This window comes from Colius striatus, chromosome 2 (assembly GCF_028858725.1).
Source record: "Colius striatus isolate bColStr4 chromosome 2, bColStr4.1.hap1, whole genome shotgun sequence".
NCBI classification, from domain to species: Eukaryota; Metazoa; Chordata; class Aves; order Coliiformes; family Coliidae; genus Colius; species Colius striatus.
Genome location: NC_084760.1, coordinates 107,457,142 through 107,480,140, shown reverse-complemented (window position 1 = coordinate 107,480,140; position 22,999 = coordinate 107,457,142). Strand labels below are relative to the sequence as shown.

Below are 22,999 nucleotides of genomic sequence, written 5' to 3'. Positions count from 1 at the left end.
AGTTCTTTTCCTCTTTGCATTACAAAAAGGAAGGAAGGGGGGTGTTTGGCAGAGTAACGTGTTCACTGTATGCAGAGAACTAATTGGAAGGCATATCTGGAAATGAAAGCTTACTCGAAACTTTGAAGGTCCACAAAGGTCAGTTTCAGTTGTCCATTTTTCTGAGATTTTTGTGTTTATTGTTGTTTTGGTTTCTTTTTTTTTTTTGTTCTCCTACACATTCAATTCATTTTTGCTATTGCTCATTGTATCTGAAGTGACTGTGGTTTAAAGGCTAATCGTAATTTCTTGAGCTTTAATATAAAGAAGGTTATTTTTTGAAGCAGTTGGTCCACATTTGAAGATTTTTGAATTCCAATCAACATGTTGAAAAAGTTATCAGTGCTAACTCTAAAACAGAAGTATGACTTGATTGGTGATTATACCTGTATTTACACACTCCTTAGGTCTTGTCCCATGCAGAATGTTTTAGCCATCAAATAGGAAACTCTGTATGTAATGGCAGGAGACACCACCTTTACAGTACAAATTCTGCTAGCCAGGTTTCTTCTGCCATATCACTTTACATTAATCGTCTGTTGTATCAAGTTGTGTGGGTAATAGCTAAAAAGACATGTAGAAACTGTGGCAATCTTGTCAAGTGATGTCACTTTGCTGTCTGAATAACGTCAGTTTTCAAAACTATTCTGACAGCATGCCTCTTTGACTGTGAAGCACTGTGTGCATGCTTTACCTCCTACCCAGCTTGCTCATAGCAGTTAGTCCGTGGCTGTATGTTTGAACTCTGAAGGACCATGTCTGTGACACTGGTGATTTGGAGAGATCCCATTTTGAGGTGATGATATCAAAAGACAGAAACATCCTGTGAGTTGTCAAGCTATGATGACACCCACTTGTATCAGTTGAGCGGCTGTGAAAGGATAGCGTGTCTGTATAAGTTCAAAGGTGCACAAATCTGACTTGCTGCTGAATGCCCTTCTTGTTTGGGTGCCATACATGTGGGTTTGCAGAAAGCCAGTCATTTACAGCTACAGATTTGTTAGACTGTGAAGTAGATCAGTAAATGTCTCTAACAGCAGATGATGTTCACCCAAAAGTGCTACAGGAACTGAGATGTGAAGTTACTACTAAAAAGAGTATCTAATCTGCCAGTTAAATTGGCCTTTGATGGCAGGGGAACGAAAGTTGGCAAATACAACTTTTAAAAAGTGTCAGAGTACTTCTGTGCCAATTTGATATGAGCTATGATAAAGAATAGTTTTGGTTAATAATAGGAAAAAGCATTAATGGAGGAAGAACCAACATTATTTTGTACTGGAGCACTGCAGATCTGTTAGAATGATCTGAAAGAGTCCACTGACATGGAGAAGAGAGATGTAATTGAAAAAATCTTTGGGTGAATTTGTAGACTTCAAAAGCATTTCTTATTAGGAAACAGAGTGTAGGAATTAAATGGTCAGTTCTCATGGTGGAGAAGAGACCAGCATGGCTCTTGAGGAACCAGCGCTGCTCTGCATAATCGTAAATAATATGTAAAAGTAGATGAATAATAAAGCAAAGTGGGAATGCAGTGAGATTCCAGTTGACTTCATTTGCAGCTATATAGATACAATGAACAAGGTTTACTCCACTGTTTCTTAAAATTTTATAGCAAATCTGAATGTTAAAAAAATCATATGTAAATAGAAGTAAAGAGAATCAGAAGGACTTTGCAATATTGAGCAACTGGGATGTATGATGATAGGTGACATTCACTATTGATTCACGCAGATGTAATGAATAGAGAAAAATTAAGCCACAGTGGAGCCTAAAGTTTGTAGTAGTGTCTGGAAGCTCTTGGTAGAATGTAAAAAGTGTGACTTTGGTCCTTAGTGGTCATTACAACAGCATTAAGACTTTCTATGAAAACGTAGCTGACCTGTTTTGCATACCCCTGGTGTGTCCATATCTGGAGAACTATATACTTTTTTGCTTTTAGATTTCCTTGTTTAAAAGCACATAAGAGAGGTAGGAAGGGACTAGAAGTGTTGAGGATAATCAGAAGTATGTTAATAACCTCGATTCATGCATCATGCTTATGTGCATCTATGAGGCGTTGTGTGTTAGTTGTACAGATTGACATGTCAAGGGCAAATATTATGGAGTTTAAGCTTGTTTAAAAACTTAGGGTTTGGTGGATTCTCCTTATAGATGTTGTAAATCTTGTTTTATTACTTGCTGTTTCAACTTTTGAGTCTGAGAAGTTAATACCATTCTCTAGTTTAGCTCTTCTTGCAGATAAAACTGATGACTTCTGTAGTTTAACACGAACTTGTTTAAAGTCTTTTGTACCTAATCTATGTAAATAGTACTTTGTGTGCAATCCTCTGGCCCTCAGGAATGTCATTGACAGAGTAATTAAAACAAATTACATTTTTAACACTATGTATTAGATACATTTCAATGCCTGAGACAGAGGAACACACCTGAGTTGGGCTTTATCAGTGTAAGGCAAGCGCATGTTCCTGACCTTCTGAGAATCTTGTTTTTATTGAGCAGAGTTCTGCTGCTGTAATGAAATCCCACATTCTCCTAGTTTTCAAGGTTTGTTATTGCTTTCTATGAGGGTTATAAAATAGTTGGTTAACAGTACATTTGAGCCTTATGTGGTAAAACTAATCTGATTAACCCCTGCAGCATGAATAACTATTTGAGTTTGAGGTTTAAGTGTCAGTTCTGCAGAGTTTTCAGAGATTATGTGTTTGCATGATTATTGGTTAATGTAGGGCTTTTGTTCTTGTTTTGTTTTTAGGACTGCACTGTGGCTGACATGGAAGATAAAGTTCAGAGTGTAGTAAGTACACACTTCTGCTGAAACTCAGCTTCTTACATTCATGTTTATTTTGGGACTTCTGCACTGACTGTACTGATAACAGCTTTCCAATCCCACACATGCACGCATAACATCCAAATAAACATTGTTACGGGCCATTTTATGAATATTCTTAAGGAAGTCAAAACTTGAACAGGTAGGTAGTGTGGATAATAGAATGGAGTAATACATTGCTTAAAGTTTCATTGCACAGCTATTTATTCAAGGGAGTTTATAGATCTCAGATTTTCAGGGAAGGGGTAATACTGTAGAATGATCACAGACTAAATAAACTTGTTATGCCTTTGATGTTCATTTTAGTGCCTTAATAAGCAGACACTATGCCTTATTAAGCTTCTTCAGTAAAAGAACTGCCCTGCCAAAGAACTGAAGTTCTGTCTCTGTGTTTGAGCTGGAGTTTTCAGTGTTGTTTGAAGCAGCCTTGTGACCAAAAGAGGAGAGTAATGGAATGCTTTTTATATTTTGTAACAGTTAATCATCGCTTCCTGCTTTTGACATGAACCAGGCTGTGCTCTTTGATAAGGCCTTCCGCTAGCTCATAGATGCTTAGGAATTTAGTAGCACAATAACTAAAAATAATTTTGTCTCATAAATAATGAGACCACGTAAAAGGGAGTTTTTTTGCGTCTTTCCATTGGTGCACACCCACTGTAGAAGTAGGCATTGTTGTTTGGAGTTCCCTTGTTTGAGCAGTTCCTCACATTCACACTTGAGCATTGTTTTGATTTATTTTACTGTTTCCCTATAAATCTGATGTAAAACAAAAAAAACCATTGGAAGTATTGTTTCCAGGGGCTTTTGTAATTCAAACGAACGTTTTCCTATGAGACAGATCCACCCAAATTATGTATGAGTAAACTACTTTACTGTGTACTAATCTTACCTTCCCTCTGCTTTAAGTTTTTCTGGCTTACTTTTAAGTTTCCACATTGCCTCAGTGTCCACACCCAAAACACATAGGGAGGCATTAATGAAATTTGTGAATGTAGGGAGGGCACAGATTTTTAGACTATAATTACTTTCTTTTCCTGGTTAATTCTGCTGCTTAAAAGTTTTACAAGACAAAGCCATTCTGCCTCTGACTTTACTGACATGCAGAGTCACAGTTCGCCTTTAGTTATAATGTTGGCTTAGAATCAGTTATGTTTTGTTCAAAAGGAAATATGAACCTTGCCTGCGTAAGCATTCCAGAAGAGGTCAGTTCAGAGGCACAACGGAGAGAAGTAGTACTGAAATGCTGAAGTGTTAGATGTCCTGCCTTATATATAAAGCTTCATGGAGATAAGTCAGTGACCAGTACATCACTTTCTGACACGTGCCTGATTTTATTCTCATATCAGAAATACAGAACAACATGAAGGTCTGTCATTTGTTCCCACAAGGAATCATCAAATTGTTTCAATATAATAATAGATTATATTTTGGCTAAGGGAAGCGAACTCCAGAATCAATTTTTTTGCTGAATTTTGGGATTTATTTTTTTTTAAAGCAGAGAATGTGTTGGCATCTGTTAGTGATGATGAGGGGGCACTAATGGAGACAGATTGTTTGTACTAGGCAGTAAAAAAAAAAGCGTGCTATAAAATAGATCTTTACAAATGAATCTTATTTTATTGATTCATAAGTACATGTTATTAATGAACCAAGTTTTAGAATTCATTTAATTTTTCAAAACTGAAAAAAGAAGCAGCGAAGTGGGAAATTTAGTAACTTTTTTTTCTTTAATGTTCTCATTGTAGGCCAAGACTTTAAATGGCATTTGTGATAAAGCCATCCGATCAACTACAGATTCATTGATGAGCCAGTGTGCGTGTCTAGAGGAGGTTCATTTAACCAACATTAAACCTGGGGAAGGCCTGGTAAGAACTGATTCTGGAGTGTCCTGACATCCTCTGTATTGAATAGGTAGTTTTGAGACCCATCACAGATGTGTGTACAGCAAGATATTTCGAAAACAGTAATATGGGGAACAGAAAGAGGCACAGGGTGGAATTCTGAAGGTTGATTGTCAGGTGGTGTGGTGCAGTGGCTGTGAGGGATGGTCACACATGTTAATAGGTTTTATCTCAGATACATTTGATGGCAAATTGTTGCAGATTTGTCTCTAACTAGACTATTAGTGAATTTATGGATGACTGTGAAATCAGTTGTTTTATTTTTGCAGATTACCTTAGCCAGCTGTTTTTCTGTTAGGGGCTGGGACAGGGAGAAAGGGATGAGAACTGATGTTTGTTTATAGCAAGATGGAGAAGAATATGAGGTTTTTTTGAGGTTTGCTGTTAGTGGGAATGAGAAATGTTCAGTAGCTGTTGTAATGTTACTGAATCTGGTTTGGTCAGTGCTAAGTACTGGCAATGAGAAACCAAGTTTGAATCTTGGTGGATTTTCTGCTGTGGAACAGCCATGTTAAAATGAGTTAGAGGGAATTTAAATTCTTAACTGCATTTTTATTCCCCTTGCCCTGCTCCTAGCCCTGAAGGCAGAATAGGTGAACACTTTGGAGGAAGCTTTACAGTCTTACTGTGATATGTAGATTTACCTAGGCTACTGGATTTGACTGAATCAGTCACATGTTCTTGAAATTATGAGGACTTCTTTGTTGCAGAATAAGATACAAAGAAGGACGGTAAGCCTAGCTTGAACTAAGCAAACAGTAAGAGGGTAGGTGCAAGCAATTGGATACTGACAGGCAAACAGGGAAGAAAATTGGCTGGAGAGGAAGGAGTAAAAAGAAATCTTATATTTTTCCTTTTGTACTTCTAAGCATATGTAGTAACGTCAGGCAGATAAACTGTCTACAGCTCCTGAGTAACATCTAGTTCTATACAGCTCAGTGTGAGCACTTCTAACAACAGATGTAGGTATGAAATGTAGAGATGTATTTGTTCATAAATGATGAAATTGATGACCAATCCAATGGTCACTTGTGGGGAAATTATGCAATTGTTAGTGAGTAGCCTGTTGGTGATTTTCAGTTTGATGTTCATATGGTCAAAAGCCACTTCATCTTAGTTTGTCCTTGCATTCATGCTCAGCATTAATGTATACAGTGACAAATAGTTCTGCCAGAGGTTTTATTTGTGTCAGCAGTGTGATTACAAAGCAGTCTGTATATTGGCTTGCTAGGAGAAATTGTAAGAGAATGTGTAGGCAATATTTGTAGCCAGGCTGTGTAAGTGTGCTTTGTATGGGGAAAGCTGGTGTCTACCTACTAAAACCTGTAATTCTCTAGTGCAGACGAGACAGTAAGAAAATAAAGCTTTGTTCACTGCCAAACACCAACAAGGCAGCAAAACCAGCCAACCAGACAGTGTTTCTGAATTGCTTTCTGTATAATAAATGTTTTAAGTTATTACAAATATTATAATGAGTTACAGTAAAATGATCTGTGAAGATGTTCAGAATGGTTTAATATTAGACCACATGCTTTTCTAGGGAAAATATGTGGATTGTTAGGTGTTTTTAATAATGTTTTGAGTCTGTTGCCAACAGTTGTTTAATCAGATAAGTTATGTGGTTTTCTGCCTTTAAACTTGCTTTTCATTTTCTACTTACATTTAGGGAATGTACATCAAATCAACCTATGATGGATTACATGTAATTACTGGGACTACAGAAAATGTAAGTGAAATAAATGTAGATTAACTCAAACTCTCTGAGTAGCTGTGAGATAATTTGACTTTTTAACTACTTTTTCCTGTTTTACATATGATATGATATTACTGCTTTAAATATTGTGATGCATCATTTGTTTATTAACAGTTTGTAAATATTTTGTGTCTGCATGTTACACTGTTAGTCTAATTAAACCAGTTTCTGCAAGTACATGAGTTCAAATACTTGGCATTAAAATTATTGCTTTAATAAGTTACTGTATCTGATGTTCTGGGTGCTTATGGTATCTTGCTTAACAAAGTCTTGAACATATTTGCTCTCTGCTGGCAAAGGCAATCTCCGCTAATGGGAATGTTTAGGTGGTAGTGTGCTAAATTCAGTAATGAGTAATGAAATCAATGAGCTGTCCAGTTACAAAATTACTTTGCAGAGTAAAAAGATTAGAAAAAAAGTAAGGCTTTAAGAGGGACCTACTGGTAGGAAGTGGTCAGTATTGTAGGCAACTGTGTCTTGCTGCAGATGGCTACTTTTTTTATTCTTAAACTGTGAGCCCTTTGTAGCTGAATCTTTATTAAAAGCTTCTGGGCAGTTGTTCCAGTGGAGCTCTGATCGGTAGCTGAGGTTGGTGGGGAATGCTATGATGTTGTCAGATGTGCTGCTCTACAAAAGCAGTGTCTGAAAGAAAAAAACTAACCAAACCAAGCAGCAGAGTAACTTGGCTTTTGTAGTGATGCTCTTAAAATCTATTTATTTATTTAGGTGAATAGGAAAGAACCATGGCTCTGATTGTATTCCTGCCAGGTCCAGAGGCCAGGGAGGAGTGAACAGAAATCTGTGCTTGCAGTTCAGAGTGAAAGCTGAAAGCTTTTATGCTATTGCCCTGGCATAATTCTGTACAGGATCTGCAATAGAGAGCAAATCTGCTTTTGTCAGCAATTTCAATATCCAACAAACGTGAAATAATGTATTGTTGACTGCTGATAGTCTGCCTATGTACTGCTTCTAGAGCTTTGAATGTTGATCTAAACCTCTGCTATTTTTATGAGCACTGGTTCTGTCTTTGAGGAACTTCTTTCCCTTGGAGCAACAAAGCTTACTGAGTGACTGAGAGATCTGTAAACAACTGATGTCTTAAGCCGCTGGGTCTTAGCTCAATTTTCTTGCACCATTTGGAATGGTATGTTAGTAGCTTTCCCTAGAAGTCAGTGTCTCTGGAACACAGAGAAATTGCACTCCAAATTTAGCAGTAACATATACTGGAAGGACCAGGAAAGCCTATGCATTTTATAGCAGTCAGCCAAGAGGATTTCTGAGTTGTGTTATCCTACTTGTGACTTCCTGTTTTGCACTGGCATAGATCTAAACTTTGTGCTGTTCTTCATTCTCACAATGCAGTATCTGCTGTGCTAGCTGGCACTTGTTGTAGGAGTCCTCTGTGCAAAGGTCCCCCACCCTGCCCCAGATGGGCTGTTGATTGCCCAAAGACAGCTTGAAGTGAGCTTTGTTTTTCATAGACTTGACTTTGGCCCAGCATATTTTGAGTCATATATATGCAGCCTTTCACAGAGGCGTTTCCTCCCAGAGGAAACAAGAAGACAATGAAGAAAGCTGGAACCTCCCGCAAATTCCCCCTCATGTTTTCTTCCCTCATTGCACTGTTTATTCTTACAGTTCCTCCTAATAAAATAGTTACTTGGGCTCTAAAGGTGTGATGACGAGGAGTCACTAGGAAGAGCTGGCCAGCTGCCAGATGGTTACTCATGGGGTGGGGGGAAATAGGAGGAGAAATTGTTCTGTGATTAGAGTGCAATATATACCAAGGTGGTATGCCTGTGCACTTTGGGTGTTGCCAAGGTTGGTCAGAGTCAGTGTATGTTATCAGCGAAACCATTTTTAGTAACTGCAGCGATGGCGGGTGCATGACATTAGACATAGACAAATCTAAATAAATATTGACACATTTAGCTGTTCCTCACTAATGGATCCATAGAACTTGTTTTTTGTTCCAAGAAATTTGTATTTTAAGGTGTAAAGTTATTAGACAGGTATTTGAAAAATAGCTGTCTATATGCATTTGGTGTGTGCCAGCATGTATTTTTATCTCTTGAATTTGATGAGTCAGCAGGTAATGTCATATTGGAGTTGGTAGTTCTTATTTACATTAGGAAACAAAAAGAGAAAGTGCAATGGATTTATTTTGTAGGTTGGAGAGTTTTTGGTCCCTTGTTCTGTATATTCAAAATCTTAGTGTGTTTTTTAAAAACATGTATTTGAAAGCTAAGTTTAAGGTAGTTGCTGTGTTGGGACAGAAGTCTTCAGTCTTCTCTTGCTGCTGTCTCAAACTGCAATACAAACTGGAGGCAAAAAGACAGTGGAGACCATCCCATGAGTTAAGTACGGATGTGACGGATGTAGGCTATGCCTTCCTGCTCCCTTTTCCCATAGTTCTTCCAGTATAAAAAAATAAATTATAGGTATAATTTGTGTGCATTTCTAAGTCATGAACAGATACAATATGTGATCTAGCTGTGTGAAAGCTTTCAGCAGTGCTCTTCATTATAGACAGGACCTCTGACTTTGCCTAATGGAGGTTGTTATGGGAGGGAAGAAAACCTACTGAAGCACATGCCTCTTGTTTTCTTCTTTGCAGTCCCCTGCTGATCGGTCTCAGAAGATTCATGCTGGTGATGAAGTGATCCAAGTTAATCGACAGACTGTGGTGAGTAACAAAGAGCCATACCAAACTTCCCTTGGGCTTGCTCTGCAGAGCTCTCTCCTCACAGGTTCTGAATGGAAAAAGTTAGGAGGCTATTCTGATGTTTTGTGACCTGATCTAGGTGAACCTGTTTCTGTAGGGGGTTGGACTACATGATCTCTAAAGGTCCCTTCCAACCCCTACCATTCTATGTTTTTTTCTGTTGGAGTCTTTGAGGCTTTCTAACATTTTGTTTTCAAGCAAATTTTGTGTTTTGCAGTATTTTGGTAAAATAGATATGCAGTATTTTGTGTTTAAATGCTGTATACATCACAGTAGAATACTTCATGTTGTGTTTAAGACTGGTTTTAAAACACATGGTTACGACCTACTGAAATGTATATAAAAATAGCTTCAAAAAAGCCCCAGGTATTTGTCAAATCACTTGCATCTGGGAACCTAGATAAAATGATTGCGTTTTTGCTTAGCAGAGGTGAGCAATACCTTTCAATATGAGAAAGAAACACGGCAGAAGTAGTTCACTGTGAATCCCTCTGTTACTCAATTTGAGAACATCCATGCATCCTTCTAGGACTGGACCAAGGTATAAAGAGCATTGATTAAAATCTCAGTATTTAATTAACAGATTAAGTAGAGATCTTTCTTTGAAATGAAACAAAAAACTACTTTCCAAAAAAGAATCTTTCAAATTTTTTTCTGCTTTTATTTCTTTTAATCTCTTTTCTCTCTCTAGGTTCATGTTAAGCAGATAGTTTGACTTGGCAAATTTGGATTTTCTTCTTTTTTTTTTTTTTTTTTTTGTTTTTCAGAAAAGCAATGCTAAATGAAAGGTATCTTTGTTCTCTTCCAGGTTGGATGGCAACTAAAAAATCTAGTGGCAAAGCTGCGAGAGAATCCTGCTGGAGTTAGGCTACTGCTTAAGAAACGTCCTACTGGTTCTTTCCATTTTACACCTGCTCCGCTAAAGAACTTGCGCTGGAAACCACCCTTGGTGCAGGTGAGAGGCTGCCAGCTCCACTCTTGTGTCAGGATGGGAACGCCCTGTTTTCAGCTTGAGAAATATCAGAAACGCCACCAGGTACTTACATTTAAATGTAGGTCAAGGAAGGTTAGGTGAAATGACTGTCCTCTTCTGGTTCCAAGATAAAAGGGAAAATAGTCTTGCCTTTAAAAAAAAAAGCACAAACAAAAAACCAAAAACCCAAACCAAACAGATAATACTCTCTCGAGTCACAAAGGGGTTAGGTGTGGTGAGCATTTTAATCAGTCTGCGTCCCACTGAGAAAATTTATCTGAGACAAAACTTCTGAAACTGCTGATATGTCTGGAATTAATCAGTATGGAGTAATAAATGCTTCCTCTATTTAGCACAGTAATACTTTTTTGCTGAAATAACAGGTTATTCTTTATATTTGTCCTCTTTTTAGTCTATTGAAGGATGGGAAAGAGTGAGTGTTTTTCAAGAAGTTATTTAAACTGCTTGTTTAAATAAGGTTTGGTTGTTGAGCAATTCACAGATTGGGTTACGAGTGGAAAGAGAAAGTGACATTAATAACTCTTAAATAACCATATTGAGGAATGGCTTACTGTGTTCAAAGCTTAGGGCTTAATGCTTATAGGAGGAAATGACCTCACTGAATCTAAACTGATTACCTGAAATAAAACTAGGGGGAGTTCCTGTTTCTGTTATGACACAGGTCTTCCTACAGCTGTGAGGATTTTGCCAGCCTGTGAAATGCCAGTGGCTATCACAAGTCAGATTTCTCTCAAACCGAGTAGAAGTTGAGCACTTGACTCCTTTCTCATGCTTTCTTTCATCAGTGCTGGTGTCTTTTTTGTGTGGTATCATGCCTATCACTTAATCATAGCCAAAGGAAAAAAACCTACCATCCTGTGAGTTTTCCAGGATTACCCAAAGCAAGGACTGCATTCCTGGTGTGAAAAGTTGAGATGGGCTGAGATACAGACTGAGCCAAGAAGTGTTTCCTTGAGGGAATGAGTGATGAGAGAAATCTGATGACCATTCTGGGTTCCAGAAAGACTTGTGGAGTGATGCTATTAACTGAGTGGCCAGAGTGCTAGCCTAGGCAGGCCCTTGACAAAGAAAGAAGGGTTCCCTTTCCTGACAAAGGTGAAAGGATCTTTCAAGTCTTTTCTCTCCTAGAGGCAGACAGGAGCCTGGCAAGATGCTGGAGATGTAGAAATGAGCCACAAAGAGCAAAATGGCAAACTTGCTTAGATGAGCAATACCAAATATATTTTTCTTTTGCTTCTCTTACCCTAGTTATATCCCTTGACACAATTTGTGGTGAACTTCACTACATTCCTGCCCATGCCCCAGGCATTGGACTGCATGGAATAAGGGTAGAGTGAGCTGGCTTTGTAAGCATTGCAGATCATATCTGTATTTAACAAATTGAGTTCTATTAATGTATCTAAAAATAGAAGAGGGGATTATGTCTCATTTTTTTTTTCCCCTGTCTATGAAATTTGCAGGAAAAATAGAACTGGAAGGAGCAAACTAATCTTTTGCGCAAAGCATTACTTGTGATAGGATTTCTGTAGGAGGGCCTGTGAGGCTAGCCAAAACTGAGGGTGGAGGAAAATGTAAATGCTAAGAGTTTTTTTTCAATGTGTTCTATTAAGCATAGAAATAGTGTTTCACTGGGGGATGAAATCATACTATTGATTCTTGAATTATATTTTTGAGAATGATAAATATGCTCAGATGTTTGACAGCTGTCTAACGTTTCAGACCAGTCCTCTGCCAACTTCAACCCAGTCACCAGAAAGCACCATGGATACCTCACTGAAAAAAGAAAAGCCAGCCATTTTGGATCTGTACATACCACCTCCACCAGCTGTTCCATATTCTCCTCGGTATGCAAATAAACATGCACTACTCAACAAAAAACTCCTTTATTACACTTGTTTCTGAGCTGGCTTGCAGTTAGAGCTCCGTGCAGATTAGCTTCAGGAATTTTCAAGTCTCACAAGCTTTGGTTGCTTAAATGTGTACAGCTGCTTAAGGTTGCAATTTAATGAATAAACTACCAGGATTGTAATAGATTTTGTTATTAGAAGACTATTGTATGCCACGTAGATCACAGTTGTTCCCAAAACATGGATGGATATCATCCCTGGTTTTGTTGTAGCGTTATGCTTTTGTTATTGTTTAAATCTGACCTTACATAGCAAGAAGTCATTTTTGTCTGTGACTTTTTTTCCAGTGTTGAGGGATTGTGTGGTTTTTTTTTTTTTGTTTGTTTTAGCAAGTAACTATTGTGGGAACTAGGATAGAAAAGAACATGTTTTAAATTTGTTAAACTCGCAAGTTGTATAAAACAGGAATGTTCCCGCTGAAGGGAAGGGAGAGTCAATTTATTCAACTCTTTTTAATCCTGTGGTATAAGCTATAAAAATGCACAGTTGTGTACACAAAAGGTGATGTGGGTGAATGTATGGTATGGCTAGCTTTTGTTTGTTCTCAAGTTCACATTGACTCATGAATCCTGCCAGTTGACCTGGGAAGGTGATGGACAAAAGAGTTTTCAGGCAAGGCGTGCTTCCTGGCTTGCTCTGACACTTTAGGTTATGTGTGGATAGCCCAGCATAGAAACTCTGACTTTTTGCTGCAGGCCTCATATGAGAGGAGAGCTTACCTCCTGTTATGTAAGGCATGATGCAGAGAGGTTATATCACTGCAGTATTTAGGGGCTGTATTGGGGCTAGGGGAGAGGAGTTTTCCAAGGTTAGGGTATCTCTACTGAAGTTGGACCCACCTTGACTTACTCTCTCCCTGTTTTTTTCATGTTTGTGCGTGCTCAGTTCTGGGGGAGAAAAAAAAAAAGAGAAGTGACGATAACTGTATTGGCACAAAACCAAGCATATAGATTCAACAGCTGAGTTTAGAACGCCTTGGGGTTATTTTAAAAAAATCTTTAAATTTCTAGCACGTTGATGAATCATGAGCATGTGCTCAGTTTGTTTATCTTTCCTAAAGAGTAAAAAAAAAAATAGAACAATCTAGCTTCAGATTCCTTTAGACCTGAATCCTTGTAGTCAAGGGAGGAAGTAGCAATGCAAGCTCTAAAACTTGTCCTGGAAGATATGGGGAAGGAGGAAGGTTTCTTTACTCTGACTTTAAAAAAAGCAAACTTAGGAAGCTGTGGCAGCCAGGAAGAGGAGAATGAGCAGTTCTTTCACCTTTTGTTTGTCCATTTAGTTTAACCTATGCATTATTTGGTCTTCTCCTGAAACTGTGATGTATTTTTGTGGTGATTTGATATTTTTTCTCCCATCATCATTCTGCTCTTTTCTCTTCCTGTCATGGACCTTCTCTGGTCCACACTAAGGCAGAGAGCAGTGGCTGCCTTCCCTCCTCATGGCACAGTCTCCACATGGTGGTGTTGTAGGAGAGCTCTCCACATACATATGGTTGTGGTGTCACACTTGTATGAAATTTTCAGTCCTTGAATCTCCATAAATTCCTGCTTCTCTTACACAAAGCTCTAGTGTTGCTCTCAATGGAGAGCTGGAAAAAGTGTTACGGGCTGGCCAGAGGGCTGTTGTGCGTATTGGGGTGTGTATGTGCTTAGACAGTCAGCTATGTGTTTTTATGCCTGATTTGGCTCATGGTTGCTTCAAACAGTAAGATTGTAGCATGTACAGGGAAAAGGAAGAAAAGCAAAACCCACTCAAATCTTGACTTAGAAGGTAGCATTTTTTCCAGATGTGCTTACAAAGACTGGTTCTAAAAATGATTGTTCCTGGCCTTTGGAATGCAGGATTGCTCTGGGAAGAGAGTTCCCACAGAAATTGCTCCAAATCATAAGCTATGAAGTTATTACTGACCATCTCAAGGGGATTGCACATTTGGATGGAGAATGAAGGTGGTGAATATTCAGTGGCAGTTATTGGACTGTCAGTGAATTAGGAGTTTTGATATCCTCAGGGCAGAAAGGTCTCATTTCTCAAAAGCTTTTTCAGTGCTGGTACTTCTAAAATTCTCCGTGTGTTTTCATCAAAAGTGAAGTAGCATAATGGGAGTAGCTTTCTTTTCTCCTTGGTAAATATGTTTATAATGAAGTCTTCCATCACCTGACTTGTGAGTGTTTTTCAGCCTTGTTTGCAGCACAATGCCAGTTGTCAGGAGCGTGACTGGGTGCTAGAAGTAGAAGTAGAAAACTACTACTGTCTGTAGTGTGAAACTCTCTTAAGCTACTAACTGAAGTGAAATGTCCTTTCAGAGATGAAAAGGGGAGTTTTGTGTATGGAGGATGCAACAAACCCAGTCAGCCACTGCCTGGGTCCAAGGGTGCCGAGTCTCCCAATTCTTTTCTGGATCAGGAGAGTCGAAGGCGAAGGTTTACTATTGCAGATTCGGACCAGTTGCCTGGGTATCACATGGAAGCAAATATCCGGCCAGCCAAAATGAGAGAAAAAACACAATCTTATGGTGAGTTCCTTCCTTTGTCATTAGTACTTTTATGATAAATTCTTTGGTCAGTTTGGATTTTTTTGTGTTGGAAAAGTACTCATTAGACTTCATGAATGTTAAAGGCACTCTGTGCAAATTGTGACTGTGAATAAAGCCCCACATCTGAAATAATTCTGCTTAAATACTCTTCTTTCATTAATGAATGTCATTCAGTTGGGCTCTTCTGTGATGGTTGGCTATTTCCATGTGTGTTTTGATTATAACCTTTGGTCATTATGCCCACTGTTGCTGTAAACATGAAAGAGTGTGGCTTTTCAATCTCAGCACATTGCTTTCTTATATTTCACTATTGGAAATATCTTGATTTTTAAAAAAAACCCCTATTTTTTCTCCTGCACTTTCAACTCCTTGTTGCCATTTCTCTCTACTTAATTGTTAAAATTATTAATTTAGCAATTGTTTTCCTAAACTTAATGTATTTCCTCCCAACCTTCTCTGTTGCTTTTAGGAAAACCTCGCCCTTTGTCAATGCCTGCTGATGGGAGCTGGATAGGAGCTGCAGAACCCTTCTCTAGGCCACGAGCACAAGGGAGAAAAGGCAAGGTTTTAATCTCTTTCCTTCCTCTCCAAAATTTCTTTAGGGTGAGCTACGTGGAAGTATTTAAATTAGGAATGGAGAATTAGTGTTCGCTGAACTGATTCAATATGACGATTGTTGGTTTTCACAGGAATAACAGATGGTAGTTGTGAAATTTGTGAGGCTACTCGGAGCTGGGACTCAAACTTTTCTTATCTTGGAATTCTTGTGAGTGTTAAAATCAGGATTAGATGACTAGGGCAGGTCTGTACTTGTTTCTATTCTTGAAACCCATTATGAAAACTAATATGTAATTCTAGGGAAATCAGAAGCTGAAATCTAATATTTTAATGCAAAAATAGAAGCCAATAGTGAGAAGGATCAGCCTGGGGGGCTATTAGAAACAAGCTAAGTAACTAGTCTGATAGAACAATCACCAGGTGGCAGAGCTTGTTTTTGTGTGTGTGGGATTTTTTGTTTGGTTTTGCTTTTGATTTTGTGTTGCCTTTTTAACACTTGAAAGTGCTGCAGGTTTATACGTAAGCTCTACCGGGTCAGAACAAGGGCCTGTCTAGTCCACTGGGATGTCTCCAGCAGCAGCTGCCATGGTTGGATGTTTAGGGAAGAGTGAAAACAGAGAAAGCATCAGAAATCAAAGGTCAAAATCAGGGAAGCGCTTAGATCTTCATTTGCAAAATTATTTTCAGTTGTTTGGTGTAATATTTGTAGCTTTGAAGTTAGTCATGAGTTGCATTCAGAAAACATGGATTTAAACTCTTATTGGCATCTTGAATGACATGTTATAAGAAGATCTGTTAGGTGTTGCTCATGATGGTGATTTGCATGAAGTTAGTCTACTAGCAGTTTGGTGTTTGTGAATCTGGAATTTAACAGTCAAACAGTATTCTCTCTGTGTGTGAACATTTGGGGTTTTAATTCTTTGCTTAAAAATATGAAAGATGCAAAAAAGCCATAAATCTATTGGAAGCTGTTTATATCCAGTTATGTTATGAAAAGTAACTAAAATCAAGGTAATTTGAAATATAACCAGAATATTTTTATAAAAATAGAAAATGTTAGCAAAGAGTTTTAAAGTCAGAAATAATTGCTTTTCCTCCTGTTTGTACAGGTGAAGATGTCCTCTGCAGGTATTTCAGTAATGAAAGAATACCCCCAATCATTGAAGAAAGCCCCTCCACACAACATCTCCTTTCAAGGCCAGCGTCTGACAAGCAGTTGGTGAGAGGAACAGATTACATTCGAGGCAGTAGGTGTTTTATGAATACAGACCTCCACAACAGTGCAACAATTCCTTTCCAAGAGGAAGGTGCTAAAAAATCTGCTGTTACATCATCCACAAAATCTTCCTCTGCGGAGCCTTCACTGCTGGTCAGTTGGATCACGAGACTGAAATTGTTGACTCATTGACTACATTGTTCACAGGACTATTGCCAAGTGCCTTTACTCATTGGTCAAACTTCTCTACTTTTCAGCTTAACTGATGCATACTGACTAATGCGGTGTTCCTTTCCTGGAGAATCTTAATTTTTGCCTTTCTGTCTGTGACTTTTGATGGATCAGGGGGTTTCCTGTTGCAAGGAGGGAAGAAAGATAAAGATCAAGTTCCTCTTCCTAGACAAAAGATGAGGGCATTTATTCACCTGGAAATGAGTAAAAAATCAGCAATATAGAAGCTACACATGACCTGAAATATGCATAACGACTTGAAGGAAATCATTGCATTATCATAAAGTCCAATGGCACTTCAGTTGTCTGAATATTTAGAGGTTGCTGCAACTGACTGGATGTTAGAGTATGCAGAGCTCAGCAAAGGTTGTGTTGCTCTCCTCACCAGGAAAGATAAGCAGGGAAAGAGCAGTTTTGTGCAACTTACTGATCCTGTTCCAATTACTGCATAAGATCAACCCTGTGAGGAAGAAGTAGTAGCGTTGCCGTTCTTTCTCTGATATCCAGAGATCTTAGGAAGTTGGACTAATTTAATTATAAATCAAGCCAACCTGATATATGATTAATTTTATTGAAATCACAGTATAAATAAAGAGCACTGAACAACTGCATTGCTCATCTGTAATGATATGTGGATCACTACAACGTGCCAAGGAAATGCATCTGTAGAGGTGGTGAAAGAATAGATATATTTTTTCCTTAATTGTTTAAGAATGATTTGCTGTTAACCAAAGTAAGCTTTTAAAGACAGTCCTGTTGGACTTAGGAGAATTCTTACAGTTGTTCAGTTTTTGACTGATGTGTTTTTATGAAAAAATGTGCTATGATACATTACAATTGTAAGACATCTTGCTATTTTCTGTATAGCTCAAATTTTTCCCTCTCCAGAAATTTAAAATAGCATTGGGTATTTTGGGAGGAAAATAAAACTTGTTTAACACAAGAGGATATTAAAGAGGTATTGTTTAAAACTGAATGTACCTGAGATTGTTAGTATGCAAATAGTTGTGTTTAAAGTAATTTAAATGTAAATATAATTGTATATATTTTTTACACTTAAACAGATACAGTTTGTATCTTCCTGTCTGCGGTACTGGGCACAGATTAGTCAAATGAAAAGAAAAAGAGTCTTTTGTATTGCCTGCTAATTATAAGTCTAACTATTTTTGTGGATGATACATTGCCAACGGCCTTTACTCCTTTGGTCTTGCTGAAGAGAAGAATTTATATTTAATAACTTGTGGAGAAAGAGAGAGGTTAAGCACTAGTTTGCATTTTGGACTAGGGCAGGAATTATGTGTGGTAAAGTGAGTGTTAAAAACATACCATAACTCTGTGAAGATGATACTATTCTGCTGCAATGAACTTAAAAAGTTGCGCTACAGCCCCACAGAGACAGGGTGTTAAATTCAGTTCCCAATTACATTTGATAGTAACTCGCTGATGATTTAAGTTGGTGCTGTTTTGTACCTTTCTGATCAAAGCAGATTACATGTCTATTTGTGCTGCTCTTTCCTCCCCAAGATGTCAGCTTGTACTAGACATGGCCAAACACAGCTGAAGTGCAGTTGAGCTTTAGACCAGTTTGGTCTTGCTTCTGAGAAGAGGGCTGAAAGTGCCATGAAGGCACGGTAGTGTAGTATAGTCTATCCCCAAATTGACTGAACTGGTTTAAATTAAATCAGTTACCAAACTAGATGAGTCAGAGGTGTTGTGTTAACAAGAATTAAATGTAGCTTTTATTCATCTTTAATGTCATATTTTCCATGGTTTAAAAATGAATGGGGAAGCATCATGCATACTAATGTTGAAGAAGCTTGTTCAACATTTTCATCAATGACCTGGATGAGGGGACACAGTGTACCCTCACTCAGCAAGTTCCCTGATGACACCAAACTGGGAGGACTGACTGATTCCCCAGAAGGCTGTGCTGCCATTCAGCGGGATCAAGACTGGCTTGAGAATTGGGCAGAGAGGAACCTCATGAGGTTCAACAAGGTCAAGTGCAGAGTCCTGCATCTGGGAAGGAACAACCCCATGCACCAGTACAGGCTGGGGTTTGACCTGCTGGAGAGCAGCTCTGCAGAGAGACACCTGGGAGCCCTGATTGATAATAAGCTAGATACGAGCCAACAATGTGCCCTCATGGCCAAGAAGGCCAATGGCATCCTGGGATGCATCAAGAAGAATGTGGCCAGCAGGTCAAGGGAGGTTCTTTTCCCCCTCTATCCTGCCCTGGTGAGGCTTCACCTGCAGCCTTGTGTCCAGTCTGGGCTCCTCAGCTCCAGAGGGACAGGGAAGTGCTGGAGAGAGTCCAGCACAGGGCCACCAAGATGATTAGGGGACTGGAACATCTTTCATAGGAGGAAAGGCTGCGGGAACTGGGGCTGAGTCTGGAGAAGAGGAGACTGAAGGGGGATCTTATTAACATGTACAAATATCTAAAGGGTGGGTGTCAGGAGGTTGGGACATCCTTTTTTTCTATAGTAGCTAGCAACAGCACAAGGGGTAATGGGATGAATCTGGAACATAAAAAGTTCCACTTAAATATAAGAAAAAACTATTTCACCCTGAGGGTGAGGGAGCCCTGGCACAGGCTGCCCAGAGGGGTTGTGGAGTCTCCTGCCTTGGAGGTCTTCAAGACCTGCCTGGACTTGTTCCTATGCAACCTAATCTAGGTCAACCTGCTTCTGCAGGGGGGTTGGACTAGATGATCTCTAAAGGTCCCTTCCAACTCCTACCATTCCATGATTCTAAGCTATGCATGTCATTGGTTTCTTTGCATTGCACCTAGGCACACTTTTAAGACCCTGAAATGTTTGCTTCCTTTGGTTAGGTTCTCTTGAATTTTGATCCAAGTGTAGTGAAATAATCTTGCCCTAATTTAAGAGATAGCTTTAAATCACTGAAGCTATGAGGAAATAAGAATTTTTAAGCATTTAGACAGAATGAAACTTTCAGAGTCTGCTTTGTTGCCTAAATACCAGGAGTGGTATTGTATTTTCTTGGAATCAAAACTAGTTGAACTTGGAACGGGCCTCTGGAGGTCATCTCCTCCAAGCCTACTGCTCAGGCAGTACCACTTGCCCAGGGCCATGTCTAGATAGTTTTTTAGTATCTCCAAGGATGGAAGCTACATGACCTTGCTGGGAGAGCTGTGCCAGTGCTTGATCACCTTCTCAGTTAAAAAGTGTTTCCTGAAGTTCAGAGGGAACCTCCTGTGTTTCAGTTTGTGCATGTTGCCTCCATCCTCCTTGCACTCTCCCTTCAGGTATTTTTGCACATTGTTAAGATTCTGCTGAGTATTTTCTCCAGGCTGAACAGTCGCAGCAGTTTCAGCCTTTCCACACTGTAGGGTTGTTCCAGTCCATTCATCATCTTAATGTCCCTTTGCTGGACTCTATTCAGTATATTCATGTCTCACTTGTATTGGGGAGCACAGAACCAGACACAGTACTCCAGGTGCAGACCCATGAGTGCTGAGTAGAGGGAAAGGATCACCTCTTTCAACCTGCTGGTAATACTTTGTCTAATGCAGCTGAGTTTCCACTGTGAATTAGCCAAGAACATTAAAAACACATTCATGCATGGTTTCTCAATCAAAAAGGCAAATAATACTGGAGGATTTTCTGCCTCTCTTGAGCTTTATCATCATTTGCAGATGACATCCAATTGGATGGCAGTGTTGATTTGCTTCAGGGGAGGAAGGCTCTTTGATCCAGCCTGCCCTGGTTCTCTGATGGGCTAAGGCCAATTGCATGAGGTTCAACAAGGCCAAGGACAAGGTCCTGCACTTGGGCCACAACAATGCCCATACAATGCTACAGGCTTGGGAATGTGTAGTGGAAAAGGACCTGGGGGTGTTAGTTGACAGGCAATTGAATCTGAGCCAGCAGTGTGGCCAAGAAGGCCAATGACATCCTGGCTTCGATCAGGAATAGTGTGACTAGCAAGACCAGAGAAGTGATTGCCCCCCTGTACTCAGCACTGGTGAGGCTGCACCGTGAATACTGTGTTCAGTTTTGGGCCCCTCTCTACAAGGACACTGAGGTGCTGGAGCATGTCTAGAGACAGGCAATAAAGCTGGTGAAGGGTCTGGAGAACAAGTCTGATGAGGGATAGCTGAGGCAACTGAGGTTGTTTAGCCTGGCAGAGACTGAGGCAAGATCATCTCACTCTCTCTATAGCTACCTGAAAGGAGGTTGTAGTGAGGTGGAGGTCAGTCTCACCTCCCAGATAACAAATGACAGGACAAGACGAAATGGCCTGCGACTCATCAGGGAAGGTTTATATTGAATGTTAGAAAAAACTTCACTGAAATGATTGTCAAGCATTGGAACATGTTGTCAAGGGAAGTGCTTGAGGAGGTCTGAAGAACTTGGGGAAGGCTGCAAGTCTGTAGCCACCTGTAGCCCAGGTATTTTGGAGGAGGACCACTGCTCCACAGCCCTCCTCTGATCAAGATTATTCTTAATTAGTATGGCTAACCCTAGTAGAGGAGCCTGGCTTAAATCTTCAAGGACTTTCTGGCAGCTGCTTTGCTTATGTGTATGCCACATCAAGGCTTCTCCCCACCATCCTGTGAAAACTTTTGATATTTGAAGTGGTTGCATGTGACTTGAGAGGTGACCACTAAGGAAGAGAGTCTCTTGGATCATGTATACACAAATAATGTCCAAATGATTTCTTTACCAAAGAAGGACGCATGTAGCTCTAATTTCCTTTCTTTTATATTTGTTCCCTCTGTTAAACAATACTAGAAAAGTCTTTCCAAGAGAGCTGATGGAGTAGATGAGAGGGAGTCAGGCTCTGACCTGAAAAAGTTATTGTGTAGAGAATGTGTGCTGTTGCTACCAGATGATAATGCAATCACTTGAATAAGCTGCTGTAGATGTGTAGTGGCAGCTAATAAAGTCCTACATTTCATTTCAAAGAAACATTGAAATTCTTCATTGAATGAACACCAAATGAGAGGGAAAATACAAGTACGGTGGAAGAAGGGAAATAAAGTGAAATTGCAAGGAACTGGTAGAAAGCAGATCTTTGAGCAGCTCTTACACTGTTCATGAAAAGCACTTGGACTTTAGATGGCTTGCTTTCCTGCTTGACCTTTTTTCCTTAACAAAGAACATATTAAAAATCATAACTCTCTCTATGTCTGTGCACAGCATGTAGTATTAACCAACTGATGTTTAGCAACTAGCAACATAGCACAAACAATTTATGACTATTGTTGTGATTTGGGAGAGGTACTGATGTTGATTGGCGAAAATGGTTCAAAATACAAGAAAGACCCATAGCAGTGCATGTCACAATATTCCCAAGTGTGGTTATTTTTAGTTCTCTGTCATAGTGACTCCTGTTAGAAGTTCTAGTGTATGGAGAACTTTTTTGGATCGTTACTTTTGCATTTTAATCTAATTTGCAGAGGATGAAATCTGTCCTATGTTTGTGGCATGATTTCTCCTACTCATCTTTTCTGCTATTCCTCTTTGTCCCATATTAATTGAAAAGTGAGGGGAAACATTGAGAAGTCTAAACTTCCAAAGACTACTGCACTTTCTTTGTCCAAGGCTTTAAGTTGGAAACATATTAATTACTTAACTTCTTACTGTGTATAGTGAATATAGAAGGTCCTCTGTAGTTTGAGGGTTATAAAAAAACCACCACATAACTAGGAGTAAATCAACATAAATATCTCTCTGGCTTAATCTGAGAAGAGTGTAGGTAAGAAGTTAGAAACTGCTGTTAAGGAGAGACTTGTTTTATCTCTTGGTATTGTATCAGTTGTAACAAAAACTATGCCTAGGTTGACTTTCCTAATGAGTACAACATATGTATCCAGATATCCTTCCATGGTATAATACTCCATAATATTCTGAATACTCTGTCATTGTGGAAAAACACCACAGTTACATGCCAAAGATTTTAAACCCCACAAACCCGAAAAAGTTATTTGGTACTCTTGCATGTATAGCGGGGCTTCGGGAATGTGCACCTCGGAAATATTGAGCAGATGTTTGTTTTAGTCTGTGGAGTGTTTGCAAGCCAATATTTTGAGTGTTCCCTTATGTAACCCTTGAGAGAAAATATGATTCTCGATGGTAATGTGCAAGAGGAAACAAGATATAAAAATGAATGCTGATGGCTTGTAGAGACAGAGTTCAGGACAACTCTTCAAGGAATTTCCTCTAATATTATGGGTAATAAAATTAATCAGTGTTTGAGTTCTGGATGACCTGCAGAGGTAAACAGAGTACTGTGAGTATAAAAATGATTGTATACTAATCAATGAACTGATAACCTTTTATT

The 22,999-nt window shown here is 39.1% G+C and overlaps 1 protein-coding gene across 2 annotated transcripts in view; it reads left to right on the top strand.

The window, feature by feature from the left end:
• CNKSR3 (CNKSR family member 3) overlaps positions 1-17,658 on the top strand; it is a 54,727-nt gene extending 37,069 nt beyond the window's left edge. Inside the window, exons 5-13 of one of the 2 annotated variants that reach the window (XM_061989007.1) lie at positions 2,792-2,833; positions 4,612-4,731; positions 6,434-6,493; positions 9,138-9,206; positions 10,054-10,200; positions 11,959-12,083; positions 14,453-14,661; positions 15,152-15,241; positions 16,350-17,658. In XM_061989007.1, the coding sequence (XP_061844991.1) occupies positions 2,792-2,833; positions 4,612-4,731; positions 6,434-6,493; positions 9,138-9,206; positions 10,054-10,200; positions 11,959-12,083; positions 14,453-14,661; positions 15,152-15,241; positions 16,350-16,648 (1,161 nt within the window). In that variant the 3' untranslated portion in view covers positions 16,649-17,658. Of the gene's footprint in view, positions 1-2,791; positions 2,834-4,611; positions 4,732-6,433; positions 6,494-9,137; positions 9,207-10,053; positions 10,282-11,958; positions 12,084-14,452; positions 14,662-15,151; positions 15,242-16,349 lie in introns of both variants that reach the window. The other variant, XM_061989006.1, reaches the window with a different exon arrangement.
• Positions 17,659-22,999: the final 5,341 nt, after the last annotated feature.